The sequence below is a fragment of the Bison bison genome, unplaced genomic scaffold (assembly GCF_000754665.1).
Source record: "Bison bison bison isolate TAMUID 2011002044 unplaced genomic scaffold, Bison_UMD1.0 scf7180017864284, whole genome shotgun sequence".
Classification (NCBI taxonomy): Eukaryota; Metazoa; Chordata; class Mammalia; order Artiodactyla; family Bovidae; genus Bison; species Bison bison.
The window spans coordinates 1,820,981-1,837,306 of record NW_011494856.1 but is presented as its reverse complement, the minus strand read 5'-3'; the positions used below and the strand labels follow the sequence as shown (position 1 = coordinate 1,837,306).

At 53.0% G+C, this 16,326-nt stretch overlaps 1 protein-coding gene across 6 annotated transcripts in view; it reads right to left on the bottom strand.

Annotated features, from left to right (window-relative positions):
* Positions 1–626: 626 nt before the first annotated feature.
* Positions 627–16,326, bottom strand: part of P2RY2 (purinergic receptor P2Y, G-protein coupled, 2) — a 16,285-nt gene continuing 585 nt past the window's right edge. For 2 of the 6 annotated variants that reach the window (XM_010849508.1, XM_010849507.1), the window contains exons 2-4: positions 10,859–11,098; positions 7,919–8,194; positions 627–3,519 (exon numbers count right to left, since the gene is read on the bottom strand). In XM_010849508.1, coding sequence (XP_010847810.1) covers positions 2,382–3,515 — 1,134 coding nt within the window. In that variant the 5' untranslated portion in view covers positions 3,516–3,519; positions 7,919–8,194; positions 10,859–11,098 and the 3' untranslated portion in view covers positions 627–2,381. The remainder of the gene's footprint in view (positions 3,520–7,918; positions 8,195–10,858; positions 11,099–16,326) is intronic. The other 4 variants (XM_010849510.1, XM_010849505.1, XM_010849509.1 and 1 more) reach the window with 2 other exon arrangements.

Here is a 16,326-nt window from a genome sequence, read left to right as displayed (position 1 = left end):
CAAGGAGGGTGACCTGCCCACTGAACAGCAAGGCCCTATGTCCACAAAAAGGGGCCAGGCAGTCTGACCGGGATCCAGAGATGGGGCCTGGGCCTGTCCATGGTTCCCTTAGGGTTTTCATTCCCCACCCCCACCAGTGTCGGCCACAGGATAGGATGGTGAGTAAACTCCTCCTGTCCCCTAAGTCCTGTGTCCTTAGACATCTCCAGGCACTGGTTTCACGGAAGGCTTCCTGAGGCTAGGCCATAATGTGGTCTCCATGTGCTGCGGAGGCTGAGTCCTCAGTTCTTGGGGTCTCAGAACAGCTGCTGGAGGGGTAAGTGGGCAGGTCATGAAAGGAGTGGGGACCAGGGGAACTTCGGCTCATGGGACACAGTCCCATCCCCAACTGCAGATGCACATTCAAGGGCCCGCAAAGTCATGACATATAACTCCCTGCCTCTGGGTCTGAGCAGGGCTGAGGGAGTCAGAGCTCAGCATCAACACTCCTGGTCAGTAGAGCATCTCACCTGGGTAGAGGCTCCTTATAAACTGAGATGGGGTTCAGCCTGAGCAGCAGCTGGTAGGAAACTCAGGCCTGCAAGAAAGGTTCAAGGACAGACTCTAAGAGATCATCACAAAGATAATCATAGGCATCTTGGCTATATTAACAGAAGTATAGAACCTAGAATGCGGGAGGTGAGCACTCCACACTACTACGGGCAAGTCACCTCACACTACACAATGCAGAACAATGGTCTGGGTCATGGCTCATGACAGGTCCCTGTCACACGGGGGAGCCCTGGGGCTAGACTCTAAATAGGGCAACCCTGAGGGTGCCGTTTTGACAAGGCAGAGTGGGAAGGATGGAGAAGTCACTGGAGGTAGGTGGAGGTAGGGGGGGAAAGCAGGCAGAGTGGGCCCATCATGGAAGGGCTTTCCCAGAGGGAGAGAGAGATAATCCTTATTCTCGAAGTTAAAAGTGAGGTCAGTTTTGCCCTGAAAGTGAAAATGAAGTCGCTCAGTCGTGTCCGACTCTAGCAACCCCATGGACTGTAGCCTACCAGGCTCCTCCGTCCATGGGATTTTCCAGGCAGGAGTACTGGAGTGGGTTGCCATTGCCTTCTCCTATTCCTGCCCAAAGGCTAGAGCTAGCTGGCACCTGCACTTTCATGTTCTTCTCTGATGAAGTGTTCTTCTCGGAAGTCTTGCCACTCCAGGAGGCTTTCCCTGACGCACAGTACACAGCCCCAACCATTCATGTTATCCAGTGGTGTGCTAGAGAAACTTGTACCTGCTCAAAAGAGCCAGCTGCTAAATTTTCAGGCATTTTGCAAGGAGGCTGACATCCCACTGGCAGTCTGAAGCTGGCCCTGGTAGGATTATTTGTACCATAGCTATTGGCAGTGTTTACAAATCAGGGATTCCCCCCACCCTCTCTGGACAGTCAGTTAAATGGTTTAACATTTATCAGCACTTAATGGTTATTGCCATTAAATCCTAAACTGGGGGGACCCTAAGGACAGGGACCCTCTGTGGCCAGCAAAATCAGGCAGAAAAGTCAGTTAACTTTAGAGTGGAGAATGACCTGGGTGTGTGGAGAGACTATTCCTCATATGAGACCACCCCTGAGGCAGCTGGTGGGAAGCCAGGCAGCAGCAGAGAGCAGGTTGGAGAAAGGACAGCAGCGTGCATGGCTAGAGCTTCCCAGGCCGTAACCCCATCCCCAAACTATACAACGGGGCCTGGCTCAGCAGTAACGATACCTTTAGTATCAGTCCCAGCCTCCAGATGACATCAGTTTATGTCATCATAAACTGTTTATGATGGGTTTATGACATCAGTTCCCAGACACGCATCCCTTGGACTGAGGGTACTCCTCACAGCCAAGCCCACGATGGCACTCAGACCACTCCGACTCATCGTGGGAACCACTGGCTCAGTCCTTACCCCTTACCAGGGTCCTCTGGTCAACTTGTGACCCCACCCCTCCCAGGCAGCTCAGGCCCAGGCTTGGCTGTGTGACCTTGGAAAGTCGCTTTCCTCTCTGGGCCTGTTTCTCCATTTGACTTGATTAGGCTGGAGCCCAGCCCAGGGACCCTGGAAGGCACAGCCAGGTATTTATGTGGGAGTCAGGCCAGGGCTGGCATTGTCCCTGAACTCCCTTCTTAAGATCTTACTCCCTACCCCGCACACACAAATGGTGACTAAGGGTGTGGGGACTGCCATGCTCTCTGGACTACAGAGAACAGACCGAGTCCCACTCAAATGACAGAGCACTGGGGTCACAGCTCCCTTGACCATCCTGCCTGAGTCACTGATGGTCCATATCTGGGGAGACTGTCCCGTTTGAACAAGTCTACAGCCCCATCTCATGTAAACTTGAACAGGGGTTCAGCTTTCTACAGCCAGATGTCCTTAGTGTCAGCGCCACTACCAGCCAGCGAGGACTCTGTCCCCCTGGAGTTCTCACGGCTGGCCGAGTCTTCTGTCCTGTCGGCGTCAGTTCCGTAGGACCTGTGCAGGCCCAGCCGGTGGCGAGCCTGGGTGGGAGGGGTGGGGTCTGTGGGTGGCTTGGCATCCCGGGCAAAGCGCACGAGCCTCTGCCCAGCCAGGAAGTAGAGCACGGGGTCAAGGCAACTGTTGGCGCTGGCCAGCGGCCGGGTGACCTTGTAAGCCAAGTTGATGGCGTCGAGGGTGCGGCAGCTGAGGTCCAGCGAGCGGAAGGAGTAGTAGAGGGTGCGGGTGACGTGGAAAGGCAGAAAGCAGAGGACGAAGACAGTCAGCACAATGGCGATGGTGCGCACGGACTTGCGCTTGGCCCGTGGCAGGCCGCCGGAGGTCCCATAGGCCGGCTTTAGCAGCCGCCGAGCCATGAGTACGTAACAGACCAGGATGACGGCGAAGGGCGCTGCGAAGAGCAGGCTCAGCATGACGGAGCTGTAGGCCACAAAGTGGCCGAAGAGCTCGGGTGCCGAGGTGTCATGGCAGATGATGCGGCTGCTTCGGGTGCTGGTGGTGACGAAGTACAGCACAGGGGCCTGGCAGGACAGCACCAGCACCCACACGGCGAACGCCACCCGGCGGGCGTAGCGGGCCCGGCCCCAGCGCAGCGAGTGCAGCGGACGCAGGACGCCCAGGCACCGGTGCACGCTGATGCACGTGAGGAACAGGATACTGCAGTAAAGGTTGGTGTAGAAGAGGAAGCGCACCAGCTTGCAGAGCACGGTGCTGAAGGGCCAGTGGTCGCCTTGGGCGTAGTAGTAGACCAGCAGGGGCAGGGAGGCGGCGTACAGCGCATCCGACACGGCCAGGTGGAACATGTACGTGGTGGAGGCGTTCCAGGTCTTGAGGCGGCACAGGAAGATGTAGAGCGCCGCGGCGTTCAGACACAGCCCGAGCACGCACACCACGCCATAGGACACGGGCAGCAGCACGTACTTGAAGCTCTCGTTGAAGCGGCACTTGTAGTCCAGCTCATCCCCATCCCACGTGCCATTGGTGGTGCCATTCCAGGTGTCCAGGCCTGTGGCCATGGCCCTGAAGGGAAGCAGGGATGGGGGTGGGGTGGGGGTGCAGAGAACAACCATCAGGGTCATGGATGGCCAGGGACCCAGCAGGGAGGCCTGACACACCCGCCTGACCCAGGCCATGAGGGACCCCAAGTGACCACAGACACCTCCGTTAGGATCTGCCCAACCACATTCAAGGCTTTTATTGCATCTGATCTGCTTCTCTCTGTGGACACAGAGGGCCCAGAACCTTGGAACCCTGGGACCTTAATGAGATCCCTGAATGTCAGGATCATATAATTCTAACAAGTTAAAACAGGGGTAGGCAAACTGAGGGACAAATCCAGCCCACCAGTCTGTTTTTGTAAATAAAGCTTTATTGGAACACAGCCATGACCATCTGTTTATGCAGCACTGAATAGTTGTGGCAAAGACCATACATTCCTCGAAGCCTAAAATACTTAGCATGTTGCCTTAAAAATTTTGTGTGTGTGTGTGTGTGTGTTTGAGAACTTCAGGAACAGAGTCCCAGATCTAGGATTCTGCCTAGGGCAGCTCATACCTTTCTGGAGGCATTAGGAAGTTCTTTTATTTGGCCTATCTTTCCACTCTCTGGGAGGCTCCAGCCCTGTGCCTAGTATTTTGGCATTTCAGGGAGTTTTGTAAGGGTCTCCCTCTTTAGTTATTCAGTCACCTCTCGGCAAATGTTTTTTAGGGACTCCTATATTCTGGTACTTTCTGCATCTGTACACAGCAGTCCTGTTCCCTGGCCTCTGAGGCCACCTGATGGGGCAGTGACCTTCCTGAAGATTGCAGGCAAGTCTGGGGTGGAGATGGGAATGGGGGTAATGGGGAACTTCTGTGGGGCAAACTTAGCTTCCTCCAGGCCTGCCCTGCTTCTCTCCACACATCGCCACCACCTCGACCTTCTCCTTGTTCCCAGTGAGCATATAATGCCGCTATGGTGCCTGACCACCCAGACAGAGAGCACCTGGAGATCAGGATGCGACCTTACTCCTCTCCCCATCCCTCCAATGTGACCAAGAAGAGCTCTCTCAGACTATCCCAGTCTGGAGGGCAAAGATGTGCCCAAAGGTCTCAGAAGGCAGGCTGGAAGTCATAGCAGAACTCCCTGATTATGGGGCTGTGCAAGTGGCTCCCTAGTGAGTGCAGAAGGGCTTGTGCCCTGTGTGTGGGTGTGTCTGGGAGGACACAGAAGGCAGATGATGTGTGAGTCCTCCTCACGCTGAGAATCTGGGGCTGTATAATCCCTCCTATTTTGGAACCCCAGGATCCTGAGAGGCTGGGACTCAGAGATTCTGTGGGGCCAATGACATCCATTCCCTTAGACGCTGAGATTTCTGCTCAGCCAGGCCTCCCAGAAGCAGCTCAGGGCCCATGAAGTTGAGATCAGGGCGGCTGAGGGACAATTGGCTTTTCAGCTTCCTTCTTTCCCCATAACCCTCCCTCCTCTATCTTCCCTGCCTGCTACTGTCAGCAAAGATGCGACTAGGAGGCAGGGAGCCTGCCCTCATGACCTTGCTCCCACAGACACAGGTTCCTCCCCAAGGAGCCAGGGGAGATACAGGATGAGAAGGTACGTATGTGATCAGGGGCCATTGGCAGGGCCAAATGGCTAGGACCCCTCTTGACTCAGGAACCATCATTAAAGCATTTCCTCCATCCTACCCAGCTCCTTGCAGCCGTGTCAACTCCACCCTTGCTGCTGGAGCCCCTGTATCGGTCTCCCTGTCTCCAGCCTCAGTCCCCTCCATCCAGAGGGATCTTTGGAAAAGAGAAAGTCATCCCCCTGCTGGAAAGCTGCTGTGGCTCCTGTCTGATCTCAGGAGAAAACCCAGCTCCTCAGGCTGGTACCAGCGGTTTGTATAAACCAGCTTCTGTCACCATCCGCATCCCCCGTGACCTGCCGTTTCCTGAATGCACCTAACACGTTTCCCCTCTCAGCCATGCTTCACGTTACTCTTTCAGACTGGAATCCCTGCATGCCCCGCGTCTCCATCTGTTGAAATGACAACTCTTTATCCTAATCTAGTGATTAGGAAGAAGCTGGCCTCTGGACCCAGGCTGCCTTTGTCCCCTCATCTGTGAAATGAGGTGATCAACAGAAGCTACATTACAGGCCTTCAATTTGTTTAAAACCTCTGGAGCCGCTCTTGGCACACGGTGGGCACACTATGTTATGGGCTTTGAGGCTCAGCTCAGCCGTGGCTTCTCCTGACCTCTTTGGGAAGCCCTCTTAGGCCATGAGCAGAGGAGCAACAGAAGGTCCTGGAAGCTGTGGAGCAGGTGAGTGTGGTGGGCCAAAGGAGTGGCACCAGGCCCATGCTGGGGCCAGGCCCGGGAACCTCATGAGGGGAGAGGTCTGAGAGCTGTTTGGGAGGGAGTCTGGATGGAGAAGGGGCCAGGATGCCTCAGGCTCAGGGGTCAGGAGGAGAGGGAACTCAGTGTCAGACACAGTAAGTGTGGGGTGCCCCAAAGGGGTGTCATGGGCTGTGGAGAAGGGTGAAGGCTGGGATCACCAGTTCTGAAGCACTGAGGGGTAAGCAGAGGTTGCTGGCTCACAGGAACTGCAGAAGGAGCATGGAGGCCCAGGTGCGAGACTGAGGATCTATGGAGGGGCCACACTCCCCCTGGGGACACTGGCTTGGGGTGTCTAGCTCTGCCACAGAGCCCTAGGTGACATTAGGAATTTCCTGCTCTCCTGAGGGTCAGACCTCTCAGGTGCTGAATCCCCTGGCCTGGTAGCACTGTGGTGCCAACACTTCCCTCATTAGGTGCTGTGACCACTGGGCATGCTCAGGGCACCCCCACCCCAGCTCCACCTCCACACTGCTGCTCTGCTCCTGCCCCGGTGCTGAGGCCTGGCAGGTCTCTCCTCAGAGCGAGGGTCAGGGCCTTCATCTTCCCTTCATGTCACCATCTCATAGCTGGTCACAGAGTTCCTTGGTAATTATTCACGGTGGTGTCTCTGACACTGATGCAGAGGTGGAAACTTGTGTAAGTCTCTCATGAACCAAGGGAGCTGCCCTTTCCACCTGTTTTAAGACATCCTGGCCTCCACCCTCCCAAGGCAGCTAGGAACTCTATCACTGCAGCCCCTGTCCAGACTGACCCCCGCCTGCCCTTTCCCTCCACAGGCCAGCCCACCAGCTTGTGAGTACAACTTCCTTCCCCACCCCTCTGACCGGCTCCTGCTTACAAAGCCAGCCAAGTCCCCAGTCCTCTCCCTTGGCCCTTCCTACTGCCTCTCCTGACCCCTGACACCCTTGGGGCCTCACTCCCAGCTGCCTGGGACCAGCTCCCACCTAACTTTGTCCAGCACCACTCAGCTACCCCTCTGTGCCCAGTTCTGGCTGGCCCTGCCCTCGAGAGCTCTGAGTGTGGTGGGAGCTGTGAGCCATGTGAGTGCCCTGACAGGCTTCTCTGCCTTTGTGTGTGTCACTGTTCTTTCTGTCTGGAAAGCCTTTCCTGACCCACTCACACGGCACTCCACCCATCCCTCAAGACTTCTCAAATCTCATCTTATCTCCAAGGCTCTTTCCCTGCATCACTAACCCCTCAGGGCATTCCATACATCCTGCTGGGGATTTGTCTCCACCCTCTATCCCAAGACATTCCAGGAACTCCTATCTGATTCTTTTCTCTGGCCCTGTCCTCCAGCTAAAGGCCTGATTCAAAACAGGCATGAATGAGAGAATGAATGAATGAGTGAGTAAAGCAAGCACAAGAGGCTATGGGAGCCCAGAGGAGGCTAAGCTTTATCATATTGGTCTCCTTTCAGCGGACAATGACACTGAGGTCCCTTCAGTGGACAATGACACTGAAGGATTTCTCAGCTGCTGACCCTAGGTGGCCAGGGGTCACACCAGCTCTCCAGGGGCCCAGTCCACCTGAGGCCTGTTCCTGCCCCAGGCAGACCCCTGGACTGGGTCTTTTTCAAGAACCCTGCCCTTCTCTGGACAGATCAGGGAAGAGCCAGAGGGAAGAAACTGGACCCAGGCATTCTGAAGATGGGTCAGCTGTCTGATCCACATTCCTCTATCTGACACCTCTCTGGCTCAGGAGCTCCTGATCTCCTGAGTCTGGACTGCCACCCTCTTCACTTTGTAGGGACCAAGTCTGGGTTGAGCAGCTTCCCCTCCAGCATCCTCACCGCATTCCTCAGCAGATACTGCCATAGAAGTTAGGCTACTTGTTTAAGGTCACACTGCCAGGTATTGGAAAAACTGGATTTGATACCCAGGGCTGTCGGGCTCTGAAGCCTGAATTCATCACAGCTTGGGATGAGGTAGCAGGGCATGGATCCCCTTGATTTACCCCCAGGTCAGTGTATACACATGCACGAGCCTGCCTGCCCCAGCCTCCCAACTTCCCAGCCAGCAGACCCCACCCTCTCGAGCCCATACCTGACCAGCCCCTGCTCTTGCTGTCAGGATGCTCAGCTCCAGTTCAGGTTCCTCACTCATGAATGCACAGGCCTGGACCGAGCTGCAGGGAGCTCTGTGGGAAACAGGAAAAACAGGTCCTCCAGCCTGGGACCTCGCCCAGCTTCCAGCATTTCTCAGGGCAGGCAATGATGTGGGCTCCAGAGACAGGGAGGTGGGGACAGCTGGGGCTCTGGGTCACAGGAAGTCAGCTAGGATGAGCCTTCCCCAGGCTGCCTCCTCTGCGCCAGCCCTGGTCTGAAAGAGGCAGAAAGTGACCAGGAGTGCTTGTTCCGGTAGGCAGGAGTGTCCTCTGCCCACTCTTGCCCCTAACTATTCCCTTTTAGCTCACATGTTGTACAGGTGTTCCCAGGCACCCCCTTTCACTGGAGGATGGCTCTGCCGGGGAGGGTCTCCCCCATATCCTAGAGAGCTGACTGAGCTTCCAGTGCCCCCTCCCTCAGTCCCTGTCTGTGCTTCAGCCCCACGACAGGAAACACTCAATACCCTGGCTTCCCAGTATGCACTCAATGGTACTGTGGCCAACACAGTTCACCTCAAGCTGGGTCTCTATCTGGAATACCCTTCCTCCGTCATCCCACTGCTAATCATTCCTCCAGAGGTGTGGTAAACACACATGGGCACACACAGGCAGTCATATTCAGACATACACACACAGACTGTTAGAGAGCCAGGGCCTGGACAGCCTTTAGAAATCACCTCTGCCAAACTCCCATTTGACAGAGGAGGAAACTAGGGCCCAAGGGCTCACAATGAGCCAGAGACAGAGCCAGGACCAGCACCCAGGTCAAGATTCTGGCCCTGGTTGTGTGTCTTGCCTGGGACTCCTCCCACAGAGCAGGCACGGTGCTTCGGTGAGGGGATGCTGACTGGTGGAGGAATGCCTCTGTGTGGGCAGGCTCCAGTGTCCACCAGAACCTCAGACCCATCTCAGAGAAAGAGAACATTCCTCTTTCTCCCAGGTTCACTTCCCTGCAATGCGGGACCAGGGTCTCAGACAGCTGAAGCCAGGCCCCCAAGCTGGAAGCCCATGCAAGTGTGGGGAAAGTGGAGAAGGCAGAGATGGGGGAACCACGGGAATAGGGCAAGGGGAGGGGACACCAGGAAAGGCCTTGGACCACGATTTTCCCAGTGCACCTTGCCCAGGAGTCTCAGGCTGACACGGGCCAGCCTGCTGGTAGTCGGGAGTCTAGTGACAAGGTGAAAGAGTTCTTCACCTAGGGTCTCACCCAGGCTTCTCCTAAGGAGATGCCTTCACTGAAAAGACTAAGGTAGAACATCTTGCTTTCTCTGGACAGGTGGGAGATCCTAGTTCTGCTATGGGACTCTTTCCTAGTTCCCAGCTGTGGGACTCAGACAAGCCTCAGGTCTGCAATTTAACTCCCATGGGATCATTCTGGCCTTGTTGGTCATTTATTTATTTTTGGTTGTGTTGGGTCTTTGTTGCTGCATGCAGGCTTTCTCTAGTTGCAGCGAGTGGGGCTACTCTTTGTTGCACTGCACAGGCTTCTCATTGCAGCGGCTTCTTTGGTTGCGGAACACGGGCTCTTCAGTAGTGGCAGCACACAGGCTCAATAGTTGTGGCACACAAACTTAGTTGCCCCAAAGCACGTGGAATCTTTCAGAACCAGAGATCGGACTTGTGTCCCTTGCATCGGGAGGCAGATTCTTAACTACTGGACCACCAGGGAAGTCCCCCTCTCCTGCTCTTTGGCTTGGCTGTGTCTTTTGACTTGACACCCACCAAGAGTCAAACTCAGTTTGGGGGTAAAATGACCACTACCTCCTAGATCCTCTCTTCCAGGGAGCTCCCACAGTTTTTAGTGTGAGGGAATTAGTTCTGATTAGTTCTCCACCAGAGGGAACACGTCTTACTGGCAAGGCCAAGATCTACTCTTCCTGGTAGTTCCCCACTGTGAAGCAGCCATGATGTTACTGTACTCACTGTACTCATGTTTGTTAAAAACAAACAAACAACAAAAAGGCAAACCAACAAGGCCCGAAAGGGTAGCCCAAGATCTTACCCAAGGTCACCGATAAGCCAGGGGCAGAGCAAGCCTGGCATGCAGACTCACTACCTGCCCCCTGGACCTGGCTCTGACTCTCCTCCTCACCCAACCTGGCTCTTCCTCACCCTGTCTTTCTCTCTGTGGCCCCAGGCTAGTGAGCCCAAAGCCAGGAAGAGTGGCTGGGGCAGTTCCCAAACTGGTTACAGATTTTTCAGGGTGGCTGGACAGCATTCCAGCTTCTCCACTCGGGTGGCTCTGGAATGTATTGCCTGCTTGCCACCCATCTGGCTGGCCCTGTCCAGTCCAGCAGGGGAAAGTGACCTGTCATCATTCTGGAAACTCCTGCCTTTGCAGGAGGTGAGGTGCTGTGAAGGGAAACATAGGCCCAGGACCCGAACCACTGAGGGGCAGCAGAGTGCACTGGGCAGGGGGGAGATCCCAGTTCTTCCATTCCCAGCCTTGGGACCCGGACAAGCCTCAGCTCCACAGCCTAACTCTCAATTTCCTTGCAATCTAAGAATAGTACCTGCCTCGTAAGTTTGTCAAGATAACTAAAGGAGATGATTTAGATTTTGTGAAATAATTTAAAAAGTTATGATTTTAGCAGGTGAAGAAGGTGGGCAGGATGCAGGTATTCCAAGAAGATAATAGGGGCAGGAAATGCGTGGTATGACGGGGAAGCCTGGTGGGCTGCCGTCTATGGGGTCGCACAGAGTCGGACACGACTGAAGCTACTTAGCAGCAGTAGCAGCAGCATGGGCAGAGTAGCAAGGTGACAGCCAGACTGACCACAGATCAAGGTTCTCACACTGAAGGCCATCCTCAGAAGGGAGAGCAACTTAGGCACCCCCAGCAAGACTTAGACCCCACCACCACCCCTTCACTCACTCACCCTTTACAGAGGCTGCCGTATCTGCACCTCTGTCTGTGTGGGGCGCTTGGGGACTCTGAGGTAGGTTAGACCCTTCCATGATCTTGAGCTCACTGTCAAGGTTGAAGGTGGAGGAGAGAGGACAGGGGAAGATCCAGAAATAGTCAATGACATCTTAGGGTGATCAGGGCTGAAGGAGACATGAGGGCCCCTAATGGAAAAGGGGTGTGGTCAGGGAAGGCTTCCTGGAGGAGAGGACACCTGTTTCGGAAGATAGGTAGGAAATTAGGTGGGTGGAGAGAGAAGAGGAGCAAAGAGCAAAAACTGGGGCAGGTGATCCATAGTATTTTGGGAAACTGTCAGTTATCCCTATGGCTTGGGGCAGAGGGATGGTAAAGAGAGGGCAAGGCTGAGTTGGAGGACAATGAGGAGCTTTGGAGTCATCCTCTGCTGCTGTTGCTGCTAAGTCGCTTCAGTCGTGTCCGACTCTGTGCGACCCCATAGACGGCAGCCCACCAGGCCCCGCCGTCCCTGGGATTCTTTAGGCAAGAACACTGGAGTGGGTTGCCATTGTCTCCTCCAATGCATGAAAGTGAAAAGTGAAAGTGAAGTCGCTCAGTCGTGTCCAACTCTCAGCGAACCCATGGACTGCAGCCTACCAGGCTCCTCCGTCCATGGGATTTTCCAGGCAAGAGTACTGGAGTGGGGTGCCATTGCCTTCTCCCGAGTCATCCTCTACCCTCTCCCAAATGTCCTCCCTGGGGCTGAAGGCCCGTAGGTGCCCAGCTTTGCCTGGTATGCTTTCTGCATCACAAACACTGGGGCTGGTCTGGGGAAATAGCTGAGGGGTAACCTCAGATGTTATCAGCAGGTGCTATTGCAGTGTGATGCCTCTCAGCCTCCTCTGGAAGCCCTGGGTCTCTGGAGCCCCTTCTGGAGTCTCTCTCCCTCTTGGGAGTCCTCAGGATCCTGACTGTGGGGGCCACCCACTGGCACTGAGCTCAGAACATCTGAGTGTGTGGGTCTGAGAGGTCAGCCAAGCTAGTTCTCCTGCCTTACAGATCAGGAAACTGAGACTACTTCCTTAAGTGGAAGGGCCCTATCCAGGTCTGGTGTTCGAATTATTTTCAGTGCGGGGTTAAGTTCCCCCCAAACAACCTCCAGGGCAAGACTCTAAACCAGCTGGCCCACCTCTGACACAATCCAGCCCAGTACTGAGTTACAGAAGTATGCTGCTGACCTGAATCAGCTCAGAACCATAATGCTCTGGACTCCACCCTGATCCATCACACCTGAAGGCCTCCAGCCACCCTTAAGAAGCAAGAACCCTGGGTTCAGGTTCCAATTTGGAACATCCATGCTGTGCAGCCTTGGTCAAGTCAGTTCCCCTCTCTGAGTCTCAGGTTCTTCATTGATCAAACAGGGAGAATTACTGACACATAAGAGCTCTCAGGAACCCTCTGCTCAAGAACCAACTATAGCTCTCCATGGAGCAAGACCTTCTTTTTCTATTATAACACCTACTTTCTTCTGGTCATTCACTTCCCCAACACTCACTGGCACCTTCTCTGTGTCCAGCCTGTGCTGGGTGATGTGGACAGAAAAAAAAAGCAGGCCCAGCCTGGCCTACTCCTACAACTGACTTCTAGGATGAATACAGAGGTGAGGAAGGCTCCCATAGTCAACCTCCCCACATCAGGGCCCAACAGCTGGGAGAGGCCAGGCCTGAGGACACAAAAGTAGCTTAAGCAGAACATGAGGGTCAAAAGGTGCACCAGGGATTTCCTTAGTGGTCCAGTGGCTAAGACCACGTGCTCCCAATGCAGGGGGCCCAGGTTCGATCCCTGGTCAGGGAACTTATCCTTGGCCTTCCCTAGTAGCTCAGACGGTAAAGCATCTGCCTGCAATACAGGAGACCTGGGTTCAATCCCTGGGTTGGGAAGATCCCCTGGAGAAGGAAATGGCAATCCACTCCAGTATTCTTGCCTGGAGAATCCAGTGGACAGAGGGACCTGGCATGTCACTGTTTATGGGGTTGCAAAGAGTTGGACATGACTGAGAGACAAAACACGCACACACACAGGGAACTAGGGCCAGCACGACACAACTGAAGATCCTGTATGCCTCAACTAAGGTATGGAGCAGCCAAATAAAATTAAAAAAATAAACTTTAAAAATGGTGCACCACACAGACTCACAGAAGGAAGTTTGGGAAGAGGAAAGATTTCACCAGGAGCAGCGCCACCTCCTGTCACCCAAATCAGCAAGGTTTCTCCAGCCCTGTGGACAGCCTGAACAGATACTATCTTAGCAGCAGCTGGGTCATCAGGCCACAGGCAAGAAATAAAGACATATTTTCCGGAAGGAACTCAAACTTCCCTTAGCCCGAAAAGTAGAGGACCTGGCCTCACCCAGATGGGGACTCTGTCTTGAATGGGGAAGAAAAAGCTAGGGCAGGTGGGCAGGAATCCCTGCTGTCACCTTGGCTTTGTGAACTTGGGCAAGGTATTCTCTGAGCCTCTATTTCCTCATCTTCAAAATGGGGGTAATAATTTCTCTTTCACAGGGTTAAAATGAAAGCCGCTCAGTCATGCCCAACTCTTTGCAACCCCATGGAATTCTCCAGGCCAGAATACTGGAATGGGTAGCTTTTCCCTTCTCCAGGGGATCTTCCCAACCCAGGGATCGAACCCAGGTCTCCTGCATTGCGGCCAGATTCTTTACCAGCTGAACCACAAGGGAAGCCCAAGAATAGAGGGGTGAGTAGCCTATCCCTTCTCCAGAGGATCTTCCCAACCCAGGAATTGAACCGAGGTCTCCTGCATTGCAGGCAGATTCTTTACCAACTGAACTATCATGGAACCCAGTATATTTCACAGGGTTGGTGGAAGATAAATTAGAGACTTTTATAAAATGTTACTGGTAAGCTGTCTCTGCAGAGAGGGCACAGGGAGAGGAAAGCAGTCAATAGTTTAAATTCCAATAATCAGCACCATCCCTCACTATTGAGTTCATGTTCTAGTATTGTCACAATGCATTTAGGTCTATGAATATCATACATCTCGCCTGAGCATTGCACTTTACACAGGAGAGAAAGCCCAGAGATAAACCCACACACCTATGGTCACCTAATCTATGACAAAGGAGGCAAGAATATACAATGGAGAAAAGACAGTTTCTTCAATAAGTGGTACTATGAAATCTGGACAGCTACATGAAAAAGAATGAAATTAGAACATTCCCAAACACACAAAATAATTCAGAAAATGGATTAAAGAATTAAATGTAATGCAGAACACTCTGAAATAAATTACAGCAAGATCTTTTTTGACCGACCTCCTAAAGTAATGAAAATGAAAACAAAAATAAACAAATGGGACCTAATTAAACTTAAAAGCTTTTGCACAGCAAAGGAAACCATAAACAAGACAACATACAGAATGGGAGAAAATATTTGCAAATGAAGGAACTGACAAGGGATCAATCTCCAAAATATACAAGCAGCTCATGTAGCTTAATGTTAAAAAATCCAAACAACCCAATCAAAATATGGGTGGAAGAACTAAACAGACATTAGAAAACTGAGAATCAAAACTACAATAAGGTATCACCTCACACCTGTCAGAATGACCATCATTTAAAAAAATCTATAAACAATAAATACTGAAGAGGGTGGGGGGAAAAGGGAATTCTGTTGCACTGTTGATGGGAATGTAAATTAATACAGCCGGTATGGGAAACAGTATGGAGGTTCTTTAAAAATCTAAAAATAGAACTACCATATGACCCAGAATTCCCATTACTGGGCATATACTCAAAGAAAATCATAGTTCAAAAAGACACACACACCCCAATGCTCATTGCTATATACAAATTGAGGCTAGGACATGGAAGCAACCTAATGTCCATCAATAGATGAATGGATGAAGAAGATATGGTACATATATACAATGGAATATTACTCAGCCATAAAAAGGAACAAAGTAGTGTCACTTGCATAGACAGACAGACCTAAAGGCTGTCATACAGAATAAAATAAGTCAGAAGAAGAAAAACATATACTGTCTATTAATGCTGTTCTGACCACGCCCTGCACACAAACCTTCCATGGCTCCCTATTTGCCTTCGGGATGAAATCCAAGTTTTCATCTTGTACACCCTGAGTCCTGTAGTGCCCCAGGACACACTGTTAGGACAATCTGTGCCACCCATTCTGATGGCCTGACTGGTTTCCCCTTCTTTATAATGATGTGGAGCTCCACTGTAGACAGGCTTTCCCTGGGGAAGCTGGGGACAGGGGACAGGGCTGAGGGGCTGCTGCTGCTCTCCCAGTTCAGCTCAGTGCTGTGCAGGATCCTGGCAACACAAAAATGGGTGAGATCCAGTTCCTGCCCTCCAGGGGTTCTGAGACCTTGGGAATGAGAAGCAGGAGACAGAGACCTTAACAGTTCAAGGCACAATTAGGGCTCTAAGACTGCAAGGGCCCAGAAGAGGCTCCAATCCAACCTGGCTAAATAAGGATGGCTTACCAGAGGAGGGGGCATCTGAGCTGGGTAGTTCTCCAACTGAGGAAGATGAGTAGAAGGGCATTTCAGGCAGTGAGCATAGACTATGGAATGGTCCACAGGCAAGAAAGTGACTAGCATTTGCAGCAGATTACATGCATTTAGGAGGATGGAAAGTCAGGCAGGAGAGGTGGCTGGAGAGGGTGGCAAGGACCAGCTCTGAGAGGCCTTGAGTCCCAGGCCAAGGGGCTCAGATGTGATCCAGTGGAAGTTCTCTGAAAGTTTAGCCAAAGGAGCAAAATGACTGGGATTTGAATTTCAGGCAGTTATCCCCCAGGATCTGATCTTCCTAACCTCAAAGAGTGAGCCTGCCCAAGAGGACACTGGTGTTGAGCATGACCCACACGACAGCTCCTTGATAGTCCTTAAGTTCCACATCACTATTATTCCCCTTTTACAGATGAGGCTCAGAAAAGGGACATGCCTTGCTCTGGGTCACACGGTGTACAAGGCATGATGGAGGGAAGGTCTCTGGGTCTCCAGAGAGCTTTTAGGGGGCCCTGTCTGCTCAAAGACTCTCTTTCCCAATCATCTCCACCAATAGACAGCTGAGACTTTATCTGGGCCCCACCCTGGCCCTCAAAAACTCCCATTATTCCAGCCAGATCCAAAACAAAGTGGGCACTTCAGGCTGTGAGCCCAGGGAAACTGAGGGTGCGTACTGGAAGAACAGCTGCCATCAGCCCCAGAAACCCCAAACTGGCATTTCTGGTCCGCAGCAGGGCCTGGCCCTTGGGTCTGGCTCCTGGGGGACCCTAAGCCTGACACTGGGAGCCCTCCTTAGGGAGGTGAGAGAGGGCACTGCCTTTCTCCAGGCTGACCCTTCCTACAGCAGCCCGCCAGATTAAAAGTCCCCAGACAGAGGCTTAACTGTCCTTCCAGGCCACTGCTCCGCGCGCCACCCACCCCCCGGGCCCCAGCCCC